Raw genomic sequence first — 17,369 nt, 5'->3', positions numbered from 1 at the left:
ATCTCCATTTCCAACACTCTGTGCAGTGTGGAGAACTCAGTGAATGCTGTTTGAATGGATAAATAGTCATTGTGAAATAAGTATTCTGCTGCAAGGGCTATGCTGAGTTTTCAGAACAGTTAAAAAAAATTTGCATATTACTTTCCCAGATAGAATTTAGATAATTCTGATGGAATAAGTTTATTTGATTTTTTTTCAACATAAAATGAATCTCATGAAGCATAGAGAGATTGAGAGGCGATGAATTTTTTTTGTTTATTATTATTAAAGTAGTGAAACTGCTCTAATAATGCTTGAAGTAATGATTGCCCAGTGATGTTATTATTCCAAATACCATTGATTTGTACACCCTGAATGGATCATATGCTTCACTAATATGTATCAATCAAATTGTTTTAAAGTATATTCAGTCACTGTGGAAACAGATTTCTTCCTATTTAGAATTAACGGGATTCTTTACTTTCTCTGAAGTATCACTAATGTAATTAGAACCTTTTATTTCAATAATTATAACAAACAAAAACCAGACACATAAGATTCTTCACTTCTCAATTTATGTATGCTTCAGCTGTTTTATATAGCTGGTATTTCTGGCTATTTTTTGTTATTTATTTATTTATTTATTAAGAAGTTTTTCTGAGATATACTCATATACCATACAATCTTTCCAAAGGGTATAATCAGTGGCTTTTATTATAATCAAATGGTGTGCATTCATCAACAGAAAAACATTTTAGAACAATTTTATTACACCAAAATAAAAACTACACCCTGTTAGCAGTCCTTCGCCAGTCTTACATAATCAGTAGACTTATTTCTTTATAAATTGACTTATATTTACATTTTATATAAATGGAATCATATAATGCATAGTATTTTGCAAGTGGTTTCTTTCACTTAGCATGTTTTTTGCCTGATATTAACTTCTTGTAGTATTAATATACATTTGTTCAGTTTTTCAAAAATCATATATGCAATTTTGCCCATTATAAGTGGATATAATAGTTTTTTTGTTTAGAGTATTCAATTTCATTCCCTTTTCCTGATAATTCTGAATGTTGAACACATACTGAGAGAGATCCTTGGAAACTTTAAACATTTTCACGCCCTGAATCGTACCCTAACATGTAAATTTTTTCCCCAATTATTACAGGTAGCAAAAGAGTCTCTAAAAAATGGGAAATGATAGAAATGATATTCAACCCACCTATCTGTAGGAAAGATACTTCTGAAATCATGTCATTGGTAAGTATCAATGTGTGAACCCTAGTTTCCACATAGATACCTGGAGATAGAGTAAATTAGGACTTTAGTAAAATAGCCTAATTTAATCAATTTTGGGATTAAATTCTAATCTAGAAAAAATCTGAGTTTGAATTTAAGGAAAATTAACCTAAGCCAAAACTCTAACCTGAGAAAATATTTAAAAGAATTGCATAAATAGGTTTCACATATGTAATCTTTAACACATAGTGAAGTTCAAAATTTATCAGATAACTCTGATATTGGATTTCTGTAATGAAGACTATCTCTGTGTTATGGAGAAGAATAATGTATTTATGAATGTAACAAGGGAATTATTTAATTGGATTCTATCACTGAAGGATTAGTGTAGAATTTATATGCATGGAAATAAAGAAATTCATGTATATTGACAAATGTTTTACAGTCTCTCATCTAGTTCCCCACAGCAGAGATCTAACATTAAAAGGAATTCTTTCAAATACAATTATTTGAAAGAAGATACCACTGACAGATCCACAGTGACACAATATGCTTTAATTTGCAAGACAAAGAAACCATATTTTAGGAGTCTGATGGCAAAATTACTCAGGAACCACTCAGTTATTAGTCAGCATAAGCAGATTCATGAATATCACTATTCTCATTTTAAAGAAAATAAAAGAACTCATACTGCCCAGAAACACTACTTACGCCATCTTTGTGGGAAATATTTTGTTTCTTGCTCTTCCTTTAAACAACATGAGAAGACTCACTCTGGAGAGAAACCTCATGAGTGTCTTCTGTGTGGCAAATGTTTCAGTCAACATTATCGCCTTAAACAACATGTGTTAACTCACACTGGAGAGAACCCTCATCAATGTCATCTATGTGACAAAGGATTCAGTCAACGTTCTGCCCTTAAAAAACATGTGAGAACTCACACTGGTGAGAAACCCTATGCGTGTTCTATATGTGGGAAATGCTTCACTGTTTACTCTTCCCTTAAAGAACATGAGAGGATTCACACTGGAGAGAAACCCCATGAATGTCATCTATGTGGGAAATGCTTTGCTAAATGCTCTTCCCTTAAAAAACATAAAAGAACTCACACTGGAGAGAAACCCCATGAATGTCATCTATGTGGCAAATGTTTCAGTCAACGTTCTTCCCTTAAAACACATGTGAGAACTCACACTGGAGAGAAACCTCATCAATGTCATCTATGTGACAAAGGATTCATTCAACGTTCTCAGCTTAAAGAACATGTGAGAACACACACTGGTGAGAAACCCTATGCATGTTCTCTATGTGGGAAATGCTTCACTGGTTACTCTTCCCTTAAAAAACATAAGAGGATTCACACTGGTGAGAAACCCTATGCGTGTTCTATATGTGGGAAATGCTTCACTGTTTACGCTTCCCTTAAACGACATGAGAGGGTTCACACTGGTGAGAAACCCTATGCGTGTTCTATATGTGGGAAATGCTTCACTGTTTACTCTTCCCTTAAAGAACATGAGAGGATTCACACTGGAGAGAAACCACATGAATGTCATCTATGTGGGAAATGCTTTGCTAATTGCTCTTCCCTTAAAAAACATAAAAGAACTCACACTGGAGAGAAACCCCATGAATGTCATCTATGTGGCAAACGTTTCAGTGAACGTTCTTCCCTTAAAACACATGTGAGAACTCACACTGGAGAGAAACCTCATCAATGTCATCTATGTGACAAAGGATTCAACGTTTTCAGCTTAAAAAACATGTGAGAACTCACACTGGTGAGAAACCCTATGCATGTTCTCTATGTGGGAAATGCTTCACAGGTTACTCTTCCCTTAAACAACATAAGAGTAATCACACTGGAGAGAAACCCCATGAATGTCATCTATGTGGGAAATGCTTTGCTAATTGCTTTTCCCTTAAACAACATAAAAGAACTCATACTGGAGAGAAACCCCATGAATGTCATCTATGTGGCAAATGTTTCAGTCAAAGTTCTTCCCTTAAAACACATGTGAGAACTCACACTGGAGAGAAACCTCATCAATGTCATCTATGTGACAAAGGATTCATTCAACGTTTTCAGCTTAAAGATCATGTGAGAACTCACACTGGTGAGAAACCCTATGCATGTTCTCTATGTGGGAAATGCTTCACTGGTTACTTTTCCCTTAAACAACATGAGAGGATTCACTCTGGTGAGAAACCCTATGCGTGTTCTATATGTGGGAAATGCTTCACTGTTTACTCTTACCTTAAACGACATGAGAGAATTCACACTGGAGAGAAACCCCATGAATGTCATCTATGTGGCAAATATTTCAGTCAACATTCTTACCTTAAAATACATGAGAGAATTCACACTGGAGAGAAACCTCATCAATGTCATCTATGTGACAAAGGATTCATTCAACATTGTCACCTTAAACGACATTTGCGAACTCACACTGGTGAGAAGCCCTATGCATGTCATGTATGTGGGAAATGCTTCACTAATTGCTCTTCCCTTAAAAGACATGAGAGAACTCACACTGGAGAGAAAAACTCATGAATTCCATCTATGTCACAAAGGCTTTGGTCAATATGCTAAACTTAAACACCATGAAAGAACTAACACTAGTGAGAAAACCCCATGAATATCATCTGAGTGAGAAAGCTTTTAGTCGATTTTCCAAACTTAAGTGACATACGAGAACTCACACTGGAGAGAAGTTCTATGAATGTCATCTCTGTGGGAAAGTCCTCACTGCATCCTCTTGCCTTAAATACCATGAGAAATGTCATGCTGGAGAAAAACTCCATGAATGTCATCTTTATGTGAAAGCCTTGTTCAATCCTCTTCTCCAAAACAAAATGAGAGAACTTACACGGGTGAGAAATTCCATGAATTTCATCTGTGTGAGAAACACATCTTTCATCACTCTTCTTTTAAAAAAACATGAAGGAACTCACACTGGAGAGAAATCTCATGAATGTCATTTATGTGTGAAAGCATGCAATGAATATTTTAATCTTAAAGAACATTGGAGCTCTGAGACAGCAAGGAAACCACATTCATGTTATCTATACAGGAATAGAGATTCCCACATCTCACTCTGGGTGAAGGTAAGACAATCAGCTCTCAGGGACCACAGAAGTTGCTGAGGGGCAATCATACAGGTGGGTCTATGCCCAAGCAGCTTAGAGTAGCTAGAGCTGAATGAAATATGAAGGGAGCTGAGGGAAATTAGCGAAAAGTGTTTTTTCTGTTTGTTCCCTTTTCTTTACAGTCTTTAAAATCATTTTTTCTTTATGTGGGTTCTGGCATAGAGGCTACCTGTGGATGGATTGTTTGGCACGTAAAAGCAGCCAGATAAGAGTAGACAGGTGAGGTCCTGGTGGACTGAGGTAGAGGCCTGTTTTTTTATATTTTTGTGGGGTGGTCAATTGCCCAAAACAAGCAGTCCGAGTGCATCTGGTGACCTGAAAGGGAGAACCAAATTTGTTTCCTTTTGTATTGTTTTGTTTGCCTATTTGTTTCTTCCTCTCCTCTTCCTCATTTTCATTTCTTCTTCTCTTGCTTTTGTATTTCTTTCGCTTCCCACTTCTCATTTTTAAAATTTTTTTTAATTTTCCCTATTTTTATTATCCTCCATTTTTGTGATTTTCCTTCCCTTTTCATATTATTATTTCATCTCTTTTCTTATTTCTCTTTCCTTCCTCTTCACTTTTCCTTTCATCTCTAATACTCTGTCATAATTTCCTCTTATTTTCTTCCCTCCTTTCCCAGTTTTGTCTTCTCTTTTGACGTATTAAGACATTTCTCTATTTTCAGTTTGTCCTTTCTATATATTCACATTTTAAAATTTTATTTCTATTACTCCTCTTATTATTAACTTTTTCTGTTTCTTTTTGTACTTTTTCCTTTTTTAATTTTTTCTCTTTTTCTTTTGTCTCTTTTTTGAATAATTTTTTTTTCTGTTGAAATGGGCAATAAGAATATAGAAAAAGTGGAACTGAGTGATAAAGAGTCTCATTGTAGAAAACCAATCAAAAATAAAACCCTAGAGTATAATGAGGAACTAACAAACTGAATGTGAACCTCAAAATAAACTGATGTCTAGACATCAGGAAAAAATATTACTCCATATTAAGAAACCAGAATTTATGGTCCAGCATAGTGAAGAAACTAAAATGTAAGAGGAGTCACACAACATGGAAGAACTAATAAAAGATGTCCAAATAACCTTGCTAACCATATCCAACCACACAACAAATTATACACCATGATCAAGTGGATTTTATCTCATGTATGCAAGGATGGTTCAAAAGAAGAAAATTGATATAATAAAGCACATTGACATATCAAAGAAAAAAATCAATTATCTCTGTTTATGCAGAGAATGCAACTGACAAAACATAGCATGCATTTTTTTTTATCACAAACACTTCAAAAGATAGTATTAGAAGTAAATTTCCTCAACTTGATAAATGGCATATATGAGAAACCCATAGCTAACTTCATACTCTAAGGTGAGATGCTAAAGGCTTTCCCTTTAAGATCTAAAAAAGACAAGTATTCACACCGTTGCCACTCTTGGTTAACATTGTATTGCAAGTACTTACATGAGCACCTATGTGAGAAAAAGAAACAAATGAATCCAAATTGGAAAGGAAAAATAAAAATTTCGCTATTTGCAGATGACACAACCCTATTTGTAGAAAGTCCCAAAAATGCACAAAAAAGCTTCTAGATCTGACAAACCAGTTCAATAAAGTGGTAGGATATAAGATGAACACACAAAAATCAATAGCATTTCTGTAAAATAATGAACAATCTGAGGAAGAAATCAAGAATAAATTACCATTTACAATAGCAACAAAAAGAATCAAATATCTAGGAATAAATTTATATGTGTAAAGGACTTGTACTCAGAAAAGTACACAACATTGCTAATCGAAATTAATGTAGATCCATATAAATGGAAGTCTATTCCATGCTCATGGATAGGAAGACAAAATATTATTAGGATGTCCTGCATAAATTAACAAATTGAATGCAATACTAATAAAAATTCCAGCAGAAATATATACTGAAACAGAAAAGTCAATTATCAAAAATATTTGGAAGGGCAGGGGGTCCAAACTAGCCTAAAACAACTTGAAAAAGAAAATTGAAATTGGAGGAATCACACTACCTGACTTTAGAACATACTACAAATCTACAGTAGTAAAATTCATTATACTGTCACAAGAATAGACATACTGACCAATGGAGCCAAATTGAGAGTCCTGATATAGTCCCACACATATACAGCCAACTGATATTTGACAAGACCACCAAGCCCACTCAACTGCAACAGAATAGTCTCAGTAAATGGGGCTCGAACTGGATATATATATGTTAAAGTATAAAAGAGGATCACCATCTCATGCGCTATAAAATTTTAACTCAAGATGGATCAAAGACTTTAATGTAACAGTGAAGACCACAAAAATCCTGGAAGATCATGTAGGTATGCATCTATGACATCACTATGTAGGTAATGGTTTCATAAACATTACACCCAAAGGATGAACAATAAAGAAAAATAGATAAATGAGATACCCTGAAAATTAAAACCTTTGTGCTTCAAATGAGTTTGTTAAGAAAGTGAAAAGGCAGCCCTCTCAGTTGTAGACAATATTTGTAAACCACTTATATGATAAGAGCCTAATATCCAGCCTAGATGAAAAAGTCATACATCTCAAAAATAAAAACATCCCATTTAAAAAATGGGTAAGTTATTTGAATAGACACTTTTCCAAAGAGAAGTACAAATGGCTAAAATTACTTGAAAAGATGCTCAACATCACCAGCAGCATTAATCAGCTAAAGGAGTGCTAATACACAATACCAGAAATCTGTTGGCTTTTATAAAGGGTATTTATTTGGGTGTAGAAGCTTACAATCACAGGTCCCTAAGGAGTCCAACTCAAGGTACCATCAGAGGTGTTTTCTCACCCAAAATCATTTGCCACTTGTTGAAATAAGGTGATGGGCAATGTCTGTGAGGATTCAGCCCTCATTCTTCTTAAGGCTCTATGGCCCCAGCTTCTTCTGACTTCAGCTGTAGGTTGGCATATGGCTCATGTCTCTCCCCAAGGCATGTTTCATTTTGAAGTCAGCTGCTCTCTTCTCTTCAAAAGGTCAGGTGTAGATTATCTGGCTCATCTTTCTTCCTGGAGCCTCTTCTGTGTCTTGGCACCATCTTTATTTCTCTATGTTCTTCTCCTACATGTCTAATTTTGTGTGAGTCTGTTTTCTCAGTGCCTGAGTTCCACTCTAATTATGAGGCTGAATTAAATCCCTAATCTTAACATAATTTAGTCAGATACCTCACCTGAATCTAACACAATCAAAGAGTTATCAAACAAGAGGTAAAGAGCAGTTTACAAACATGATCTCTCCTTTTGGTATTCATAAATAATCCCAAACAGTCACACCAGCTCTTAGGGAAATGCAAATAAAAAACAATGGGATAGCACCTTACACCATTAGCCTAACTGCTATTAACAAAACAAAACTATAATGTTTTGGAGAGGATGTGATGGAATAGGAATACTCATGCACTGCTTGCGGGTATGTGAAATGCTGCAGCCACTGGGAAGGATGGATTTACACTTCCTTAGGAAGCAAAGAATCGAATTGTCTTATGATCTGGCAGTCCTATTACTGGAGAATTGAAAGCAAGGATGTGAACCTATACATACAACAATGTTCATCACAGCATTATTCACAATTCCTGGAAGATGGATACAACTGAAGATTTCTTCAATGGATGAATAAATAAAATGTGGTATATACATATAGTGGAATATTACTCTGCCCTATAAAGGCATGAAGTATTGACATGAGACAACATGAATGAATCTTGAAGGCAATGTTGAGTGAAGTGAACCAGTCATTAAAGGGCTAATATTGCATTATTTCACTGATATGTACTCAGGATATTGAACAGACTCCAAGAGCTAGAGCCTTGAATATATGTCATCAGCAGATGAAAAGTGAGTAGAGATTGGTGAGCCAATGCTCAATCTGAGGAGAATCTATGATCAAGTGAATGGGTGAAGTTTCAGCCTCAAACTACGATGTCCTGAGGGCTCTAGAGAAACCTGAATAATGCAAACAAAACACAGATCCCCATGAAATCAGCATCCCACCACTGTGACTTACCTTGGAACATTTGACAACCTATCTCCCCACTGTAACAGTAAGGCTCATTTACCATTTCCTTCAGAAGATTCTTCTACCCTTGTATTTGCACCTATAATTAGTACTATCTACATTAAATGTTGGTGCAAGAGACTTAAATCTCCAGGTCTGTTCATATGCCAGTTGAACCCTGAATCTCAGCACTGTTGCCACCCATACCACTCTTCAGTTCATCAGCCTTGCCCAAGACTAAACAAATGATGTTGATGGACAACACCCATTCCAAAAAGCAAAGAGTAAAACTGCAAGCAAAATTGTTCTTTCCAGCTTTCCCATAAAGCCTAAGCCCCCTTTCAGTCTCAAGCAGGGCAGGCATCACCATTCCAAAATCCTCAGGACTAAGGAATGAGTAACTTAAGGAGAAATGAAACCATGGACCAAATTAGACTTATTTTAGAAATGGAAGGACTTTTAACATTGTTATGGAGCTAGTAGTTACCAGATGTTTTGAGGGGAGGGGGCAAGAATAGTTGGAACATAGGACATTTAAAAATGGAAAATTATAAATGGACATTGAAATTGTTCTGTATGATATTGCACTGATGGATACAAACCATCATCCATTTTTTTCAAAACCTATAAAATTATACGCTACAAAGTGTGAGTCATAATAAAAACTCCTAACTATGGTTAGTAGCAATGTTTTGATATCACTTTTTACAAATGTGCCATATTCATTTAAGTTGTTATTCATAATGGAAAATGTGAGAGGGATTGGTGCATATGGGAATCTCCTATATATTTTTTTAAGATTTATTTATTTATTTCTCTCCCCTTCCCCCTACCCCAGTTGTCTGTTCTCTGTGTCTATTTGCTGCATGTCCTTTGTCCGCTTCTGTTGTTGTCAGCAGCACGGGAATCTGTGTTTCTTTTTGCTGCGTCATCCTGTTGTGTCAGCTCTCCATGTGTGTGGTGCCATTCGTGGGCAGGCTGAACTTTCTCTCATGCTGAGCACCTCTCCTTATGGGGTGCATTCCTTGTGTATGGGGTTCCCCTACGTGGAGACACCTCTGTGTGACAGGGCACTCCTTGCACACATCAGCACTTCACATGGGCTAGCTCCACATGGGTCAACGAGGCCCAGGGTTGAACCATGGACCTCCCATGTGGTAGACGGACACCCTAACCACTGAGCCAAGTCTGCTTCCCTCCTATATTTTATATAACATTTTGGTCACCTAAAACTTCTTTAAATATAAAGTAAAAATATCACCATATAAAACCTTGAAGTTAGAGGGAAACGTATTTATTAAGAGGATGAAACTACTTGATGGACTTCGAGAAAATTCATGGTGGATTATGTATTCAAAAAAAAATCAGGGGAATCATCTTTTTGGCAATTGTGAAGGTGGTGTGCATCAGTTATTGTGTTTCTATAGGGATAATGTTTGAAGTGTTTGGGCAAATGATTGGGTATCTAGAGGCTGAGTTATTGATATCATTGGGAGACATGTTATAGGTTTAGGGGGAAAAAGAATGTGTGGAGTCTCTTGATTTTTTAATCTTCTCCAGTAAGTGAATATAGTTCCTTGTATGGTACTCCTGAGACAGTGATTAAATATCTAAATGATAGGAAACATATGGTTGCTTTGTTCCTGATCTGAGAGGAAACAATATTTCATTGCACTGATTGGAATCTTCACTGGTGGCTGTGTGGGTCTTGTACATAATATTTCATTTTGCCAAGGAGAGGTCCAGATCATTCCCATTGCCACCCATTATTGACCTAGTAAGGAGTATCAATCAAAATACAGTGCAATAATTGTCTTGTTAATAATCAAATATTAATAGATTCCAAAACCTCTGGTCCTAAAGAACTATAAGCAATGACATTACGATGGTCAAGATTTGGAAATCCTGTCCTGGTTATTAATAATTAAAAAAAAATATGACCCCAGAACTTGCAAATATCAAAAACATACAGCTAATTTCATGCCTACTTTTAAATGATTGCAGAATGCTTTCCTACTAAGATTGGGGTTACTACAATTATTTCTGTTATTCTCACTACACCTTGTCTTTTATGTCATAGTTATAGAGGATGCATTACTATAAACAAAGACAAAAATTGTGTCTTCTCTTATCAGTTGCATTCTATACAGATATAATGCCAGGTGTCTTCAGCTTGGCTGATCCATCAGTGAATCAGCACTGAGTATCAGTATCTTCAGGATGCCAATGCGTGGACAGCAAAGCATTTGTCTGGTATTGTATCAGGATTTTTCATTGGTGTCTCCACCACCCTCACATGCAGCTGTGTCACTTCCTGCGGCCATGGCAAGCATGGTCCTGATTTTACCAATGATACTGTCATTGGGCACTCCCTGGGTGAAGGGTACTGATAGCCCAGGACCCAGTATGAGATGGAGTTTTCCAGCCTCAGGAGGACCTGAAAGCTCTTGACAATCCCTCCTATTTCCAGCAAGCCACAAGAACACACAACATATTTCCCTTTGAAGCAGTAGTACTGTCTCAGCCACAGATAGAAGGTCTTTATGAGTCTGTATGGTCCTTTTCTCCACCAGGAAGACAGTATTGCTGCAGCTGACAATGCAAAGAGATGCTTACACTGGGCATGCATGGTCTCTCACACCCCCATTCATGAATTTGTTGGAATTTGGAGCAAACAATTTTAGAAATTGCTGGGATGTGCAGTGGTGCAGGATTTATATGTATAGACACCAAAAATTTTAATAAATAATTATGGATTAACTATCACCACTTTCCCCTGGTAATCTATCTTTAATATTTTGCATCTATGACAATTATTTTTTTAAATTTTTTGGTCTTTATTTTTTTTAATATTACATTAAAATAATATGGGGTCCCTATGTACTCCCCACCCCCCTCACCCCACTCTTCCCCCCATAGAAACATCTCCTCCGTCATCATGAGACATTCATTGCATTTGGTGAATACATCTCTGAGCACTGCTCCAGCATCATGGTCATTGGTCCACTTCATATCCCATACTCTCCCACGTTCCAGCCATTGGGCCATGGAAGGACATACAGTGTCCAGTAACTGTACCTGCAACATCACCCAGGACAAATCCAAGTCCCGAAAACACCTCCACATCTCATCTCTTCCTCCCATTCTCCACCCCCAGCAGACACCATGGCCACTTTCTCCACACCAATGCCATATTTTCTTCGATTACTAATCAAAATAGTTCATGAATAGAATGTCAGTAAGTCCACTCTAATCCATATTCAATTCCTCTATCCTGTGGACCTTGGAATAGATGTGTCCATTCCACATCTATATCAAGAGAGGGCTTAGATACCACATGGATGCTGGATGCAATCCTGCTTTCAGTTGTAGGCACTCTTGGCTCCTTGATGTGGTGGTTGACCTTCTTCAACTCTGTGTTAGCTGAGTGAGTTAATTCCAATAATCCAGAGCTGCAGTCTGTTGAGGCTCAGGGCCTGGCTATCATATGGTCAGTCCAGAGATTCAGATCGCCTGGGTGTATATTAAACCCCATCACCAACTACAGTTCTGGTAAAACCAACAGGAGAGGCTTCTGAAAAAAGATCACATCTGAGTCCAGCTCCATCACACAGAAACACCAACTCCAAAGAAGGGCCAACTGGCATGGCACTGATCTCCATCTGCCATGTTGATAGAACCTGTGGGTCTTTGTAGCCCTCAGAAGAACCAATACCTGGGTTGTATCTACTTTATCTGTCTCTGGGACTCTACTGCGGTGTGCATAAGGGCAACCTTCTGATATCCTCCTGGTTATTTTTGGAGACTCATAGCCATATAAACTCATTTGTACTTTCCATTTCCCCCTTGATTCAGGTCAAAAAGCATTTTTAACTCCTGGTATTATATGTAGACTAAGATATTATGCGGTTCAGGGTTTACCCTTTTATTCAAGGCCATTTTATTCAAGGCCATTTTCTGGTTACATCATCAGCTGGTACTTGGTAGTAATCCCTTGGCACCAGGGAGGCTCATCACCGGGACTCATTTCCCATGCTGGGGGGAAGGCAATGCATTTTCATGCTGAGTTTGGCTTTGAGACTGGCCATATTGGAGTAACATGGAGGCTCTCAGTAGGCAACTCTTAGGCACCCTGCAGCTCTATGCCTTGTTCTTATTTCAGGTGCAAAGGCTCACAAGCATAGTCATTAGTATTAAGGGCTCATTGTTAGACCTTCATTCTTTTTAGTCTTTACTATTCACTTGGGGGATTGTTGCTGTTCCTTTAGGTTCTGTGGTAGAGCTCCCCTGGCGAGGAACTCCACACTCCCTCAGTTGTCGTTTTTAATTGTATCCACTATGAAAATATCCAAACATTTTTATGTACCATAGATAAATGCCCTGGAGAACTCCCTGCCAACCATGTGTCCCCGTCAATAACATCCCACACCAGTATTCCTCCGCTGCCATTGTTGAACCTCTCTGTGATCCAAAACTTCCTGAAAAGTGAAGCCCAGTATATTGCCAGGTTCTATTAATAGTAAAATAGAATATATTGATGAGTTTAAAGATTCAATATAGAATATATATTAATTTTTAAAAATTAAGGTAAAAATAAATAGGGGTATGAAAAAAATTAAAAATGCAAAAGCTTTGTTTTTGATGTTTTGCCTTCCATCACTACAATAAGTGTTCCTATGTTTGCAAATTAGCAAGGCAATACTTTGATCCTTTTCTCAGTGTCTACATCCTATCTTTTTCTTTTCTTTTTTCTAATTATTAAGCTTATCTTCACAGGAGTTTTAGACCACAGTAATTCATATATACAATATACAGAACTCCCATATATCCAACATAAAACCTTTTCCCACAGCAATAATCTTTTTGCATATTCATACTAAATTTACTGGAACTGATATACAGATATTGAGACAATAGCTTTCAAATAAGGTAACATTTCTGTTTACATTGTGGTTTATATTTTAGACTATACAGTTTTCTAAAGTTTTAGTTACGTTATGTTTTACATTATGATTTACATTTTAGCCTATCAGCCCCTCTACATTTTTTATGTAATTTTACATGTCCTATATCCATCCTTGCATACTCTTGTGAAACACTTCTATTGCCCACACAGTTAAATTGGTTCCATCTATTCAATACCTCTTTCCCCCTCCCCTTAGGGCCCACACTGACAGTCAGTCTTCATTGCTTGAAGGGCCATGTTTAGAGATAGTTGCAACAGTGTTGAGGGCTTGACATGCTCAACTTACTTAATGCACTGAGAGGAACCATTTCTCTTGAGAGATGTTCCCTCTTTCAATGGCATCAGTCATCCCCAGGATGTGGGTATATCTTCACTCTCATTATATGGTTCTCTATCCAATGATATAAACACACTATGGCAAAAATGAATATTCACATGTTCCCTAGGAGCTTGTCCTGCATCAGATTATCCCCTTTAAGCATCTTAAACAGGTAACTTTCCTTATTATATTTTTGAGATGGTTTTCCCAGCATTATACTCTCAACCAAATACCTGACAATCTACTATGTTCATATGTTTCCCCACCCTCCTCCAATTTCTTGCCATCCTCCCATCCCTAGCCCCCGTCAAGCCTGCAAATTCCCACCCAAAGGTAAACCTATGACCCCATTTTATCCCTTCCTTATACAAATACTTACCTCAGCTTATAGATTTCACCCATGTAGGTGTCAGCTTACATCCTTCCTCTACCCCCCAATTTCCTGTAAGCCTATCATCCAGTCTCTAGCTTTCTGAGGCCACTTGGTTTACTTATTTCATATCATTGAGGTCATGTAGTATTTGTCCTTCAATGCCTGGGTTGCTTTACTCATAATGTTCTCAAGATTCATCCATGGAGGACTTGGGGCAAGATGGTGGCTGAGTGAACTTGCCTGGTAGTGTCTCTGCAGGGGGCGGCTGGGCAGCATTGAAGGCTCTTTGGGACCATGCTGTTTTGGGGATTTTTGCTGGTTAGAAGGTGTCTGGACGTCGATTTGGTGGGAAGGTAACAGAGAGGATACGTCTATAATATATAAACAGAGGTCCCAGCTGGGTGTGGAAAGTTCCCTCCTTGGGTGGGTGGAGCCGTGGTATCGGGTGCTGCTGCAGCTCGGGGAGCCGCCGCGGCCATGGTTTTTTTTTTCCTTTTTTTGGAGGCTCTGCGGTGCTGAGGAATTCGCGGGTCCCTGGCGGGCTGGTGAGGGGTTGATGGGACAGGACTCCTTTGTAGATCGATTTGGGGAGACAGACAGTGTTTTGTTGTGAACCGGGGGAATTTTTGGTGGCGGACAGGGGTGGTAGCGCTTCCGCCTGGAGCCCCATCCCCACAGGTCCGTCTGCCGATCTGCAATGGAATTGGATTTTTGGCAATAAGGGGACACAATTGGGAGATTGTTGCAGGGTGCAGTCAGGGAGGGGGACACGTCTGGAAGCCGAATGGGGAATATTTTGCGAAGTTTGGGAGTTCCGGTTTTGGAGTCTGTTTTCGGTATTTCCAGCTGAAGCCCAGCCCACCCGGCGGGGCTTGGGATCTGGGTCATTGAACTGGCTGCGGTGTAGAGGCGCCCTCAAGTGGCCGTTGCATGGAGCACAGGGTGGGAGCTGTCCAAAGGCTGAATTGATGATACACCCACATGAAGAAATTCAGAGGAATAGGTGAATTGCAGGGTTCAGACATTAAATGTAGAGTTCGCGGATCTGGCTTCCCCCATGCGGCTGGCACCCAGCTATGGGGATCCCTGAGGGCTGTGTTGCACTGTGGGGCTCCTAAGCTTCCTGTTGACCAGATTTGGGGTTGCCAGGTCTGGGTCCCCTGGACTCTGGTGGTCCTCACCCCAGACTCACACCTCTTGAGTCTTCAGTGTCTCAGACTTGCCACCCCTGAATCCATCACGCCCTGGGGGCTACCTGGGGTCCCTGAGTGCCCTGGACTTTAACGTTTGCGTTTTATCTTTATTGGTTCATATTGTTTTGTTTTTATTTTCATTTTATCTTATTTTTTACTCTTTGATGCCCTGATTGCTAATACTGCATTATCCCCTAGTCTTTTCTCCTAGCGTGTCCCCCAAAGTCCTTTTTTTATACAGTTATTTAGGGGTTTTTTCATTGTTGTTGATGATAGTGTTGCAATTGTGGTTCGTGTATACCTGTATTTCTCTTCCCCCTACCTGTTCCCCACCTTTTGCCCACCCTCTTTTTCTTTTTTCCTTTCTTCTCGTCTTTCTTTTTTTTTCTTTATTATTTTTTCTTTTTCTGTTTTCTCTCTCCCTCTTGTCCCTCATTTTCCACTTATTTTATTTTAATTCAAGTATACAATAGGTGCTACAGGGAACACCTCACATTTGCTGGGTTTTCCCATCCTCCACTGCCTCATTTCTGTGTGAACTGATTTAGGCTACCTACGCTATCCCCCTTCCCCTACATCTTGATATCTGCTATCATCTACTGTCTCTCCTATATTCCACGCCCCCACCTCCCTTTCTTTGATTCATAAAGTGTCTAACTCTTAATTTCTAATACCTTTGTTTTGTTTTCTGTCTGGTATCCACTCTTGAAACTATTACCTTTCTTTTCTTTTTCCCTCTCTCACGAAAACAATAGCTTTGTAGCTCATACCATATTCCTCCCATATTGAGTCATCTACCTCATAATAGGTACTCTACCTACAGCTATAACTCTACACAATGTACATGAATCTAACCTCCATCCTCCCAGATCTCATATTCTTGCTTTGTCAACATATATCATCAATACTACTCTATACTTTTCCTTGCTTACACAATTGCCTTTCCCTGGCACTAATACTTTCCTTTAAAGTGAACTTAAGCAGAAACAAGAAATTAGAATAAGAAGAACAAAGTGACAAAAAGAAGATATAACACTTACACAAAAATAACAGCTAATTAATCTCCAAGACTAGACAAAGAAGCTAAGGAACTGATTAAACCCGTCAAGATAAAAGGATGACCGGAAAGCCACAAAAATCGACAAACCAAATCAGTAATCAGGAAAACATGGCTGAATCTAATCAACAAACTAAAAATCAAGAAGGGGAGCAGCACTTCGCACAAGCAATGAAAGATCTCAGAACATTTATCACCAACAAATTTGATGAAGTAATGAAAGAGGTTAACACCATGAAGACAACACTGGGAGGGGAAATTGCAGACATACGCAAAAACATAACAGACATGATGGGAATGACCACCACAGTTCAAGAAATCAAAAATAAACTTGCAGCAAATATCAACAGACTAGAAGAGGCAGAGCAGAGAATTAGTGATGTGGAAGACAGTACATCAGAAATCAAACAGATAGTAGAAGGGGTCGATAAAAAGATAGAAAAAATACAGCTAGGATTTAGGGACCTGAATGACAACGCAAAACACTCAAATATACATATTATAGGCATTCCAGAAGGAGAAGAGAAGGGAAAGGGGTCACAAGGAGTTTTGCAGGAAATAATGGCTGAAAACTTCCCAAATCTACTGAAAGAGACAGACGTACATATCCAAGAAGCACAGCGCACTCCACTCGTCATAAACCCCAACAGGCCCACCCCAAGACATATACTCGTCAAATTATCCAATGCTCAAGACAAAGAGAAAATCCTAAGAGCAGCAAGAGAAAAGAAAACCATCACATACAAGGGAAGCTCAATTAGATTAAGTGCTGATTTCTCATCTGAAACCATGGAGGCAAGGAGGCAGTGGTATGATATAGTCAAGGTACTAAAGGAAAAAAATTTCCAACCAAGAATACTCTATCCAGCTAAACTAACATTCAAACATGATGGAGAGTTCAAAATCACAGATAAACAGAAACTGAAAGAGTATACCAACAAGAAACCTCCCCTTCAAGAAGTTCTAAAGGGAGTTCTGCAGGAAGAAAGGAAAAAACAGGACAGGCTGAGTTGGAGGAGAGTATAAGAGCAACAAAAAGAGACAAACT

General features: G+C 38.3%; 1 protein-coding gene across 4 annotated transcripts in view; it reads left to right on the top strand.

The window, feature by feature from the left end:
- Positions 1-17,369, top strand: part of LOC131276696 (zinc finger protein 705F-like) — a 215,363-nt gene that overhangs the window by 68,504 nt on the left and 129,490 nt on the right. For all 4 annotated transcript variants that reach the window (XM_071212812.1, XM_058290213.2, XM_058290211.2 and 1 more), the window contains exon 4: positions 1,154-1,245. In XM_071212812.1, coding sequence (XP_071068913.1) covers positions 1,154-1,245 — 92 coding nt within the window. The remainder of the gene's footprint in view (positions 1-1,153; positions 1,246-17,369) is intronic.

This window comes from Dasypus novemcinctus, chromosome 30, assembly GCF_030445035.2.
Source record: "Dasypus novemcinctus isolate mDasNov1 chromosome 30, mDasNov1.1.hap2, whole genome shotgun sequence".
In the NCBI taxonomy this organism is placed as follows: Eukaryota; Metazoa; Chordata; class Mammalia; order Cingulata; family Dasypodidae; genus Dasypus; species Dasypus novemcinctus.
Note: the sequence above shows the minus strand (reverse complement) of the source record. Positions and strands in the feature narration are given on the sequence as shown.